The sequence below is a fragment of the Montipora foliosa genome, chromosome 11 (assembly GCF_036669935.1).
Source record: "Montipora foliosa isolate CH-2021 chromosome 11, ASM3666993v2, whole genome shotgun sequence".
Taxonomy (NCBI): domain Eukaryota; kingdom Metazoa; phylum Cnidaria; class Anthozoa; order Scleractinia; family Acroporidae; genus Montipora; species Montipora foliosa.
In genome coordinates this window covers 19,556,375-19,557,768 of record NC_090879.1, presented here as the reverse complement: position 1 = coordinate 19,557,768, position 1,394 = coordinate 19,556,375, and the positions used below count along the sequence as shown (strand labels likewise).

Sequence of the window (1,394 nt, the reverse complement as noted above, 5' to 3'; positions counted from 1 at the left end):
CTTAAATTGCTGAGTATCTTTTCCCCATCAGAGATGATTAGTATAAAAATCTGGGAGACACCACTGTCCTGGCATGCGAAATGCTCTCTTCCGGTTGCCGCTCGCGTCTCAAAAACGCACCTAGTTTTGCGCAAAATACACCTAGTACCTACCCTGCAGTCATACATGACATATCTACCGCAAAACGTGGCAACGCCGGCGTGAAAGTGGTCCGGGTGCAGTGTTTTTGCGTTGTGCGAAATCACAATTAAGTGAAGATGCTCGAATTCTGGCCAAAACACTTTTATTTACGGTATATTTGCATAATCAGTGTTCACAGCCGCGAGGAAAGGATCAGAGAGATCTTTCATGGCGAAAATGAAAATTACCTTGCGGTCAATACTTAAGACCTTATGTTGTCAGAAAAAAAACAAATTTTCAATACGATAAGGTTAAAAGGTAGGTTGAGTAGTTTACACTTGTGAACGCATTGCCTGAGCGGTGTGAGAAATTTCACAGGATGTGGCGGGAAGTCCGGGAATTCTCCAACGCCCATGGTAATTTGAGACGTTTTGACAAACAAAGAAAGTGGTGTGCATTGCGTTCAGCTGTGCTAAGGAGAAAGGAGTTGATGCATTTGCGGATTCACTTCAACAATGGAATGTGTAGTTCTGTTGCTCTTGCACTGGATCTTAGCCCTCTGCTTTTTTCCGCAATATTACTACGCTCAAATACTGAGTTTTCCAGCGATAAACATTGCACAAGGCAAGAAAATCGAAGCCACTTCAACATGTGGAGTAAATATCAGCGAACGCGAGTTGTTTTGCAAATTGGCAACTCCGCCGGGAAAGTTAGAAGTATTGGGTCTATCCTGTGATCATTGTGATCCCGTTACACCATCAGATCATCATCCCATTGAGTATGCTATTGACGGTTCTGAGCGATGGTGGCAATCGCCACCGCTTTCTCGTGGACTTCAATTTCAACAAGTCAACATCACCATCGATTTGGGACAGGTTAGGTTTCGCTATTCGCTCGACTGGTTTTTCGTTCTTTATCATTTACATAATTCACATTTTAAATGGGTTCTCCGCCTCGCGGTCTCATTCTTGTTTTTTTTTTGGGTGTGAGAATGTTTAAATAAGCCATTGTCTCGTTAGAGTCGCTCCTACTGTACCATGTCAACTGTAGGCGCTGGCATTTCTTTTGAATATCGACTTTTACAAAAAGCGTTATTGTTTTAGAGTGAAGGTTATTGTCATCTTACTCTTAGAGGAACAGTTTTTAACTAATTGTGCGATTTGCTCTCACTCTTTATCCCAAGAATTTTTTGGGCATTCTTCTTTCGAGGAAACGAATTTAAAACTGCATTTTCTCTCCGCAGTGAGAAAATACTTAGGAGCTCATCCAGCAGT

General features: G+C 42.1%; 1 protein-coding gene across 1 annotated transcript in view; it reads left to right on the top strand.

The window, feature by feature from the left end:
- Window positions 1-416: 416 nt before the first annotated feature.
- LOC137974992 (laminin subunit alpha-like) overlaps window positions 417-1,394 on the top strand; it is a 90,613-nt gene continuing 89,635 nt past the window's right edge. The window contains exon 1 of the mRNA XM_068822024.1: window positions 417-995. Within this exon, the coding sequence (XP_068678125.1) occupies window positions 636-995 (360 nt within the window). The 5' untranslated portion in view covers window positions 417-635. The remainder of the gene's footprint in view (window positions 996-1,394) is intronic.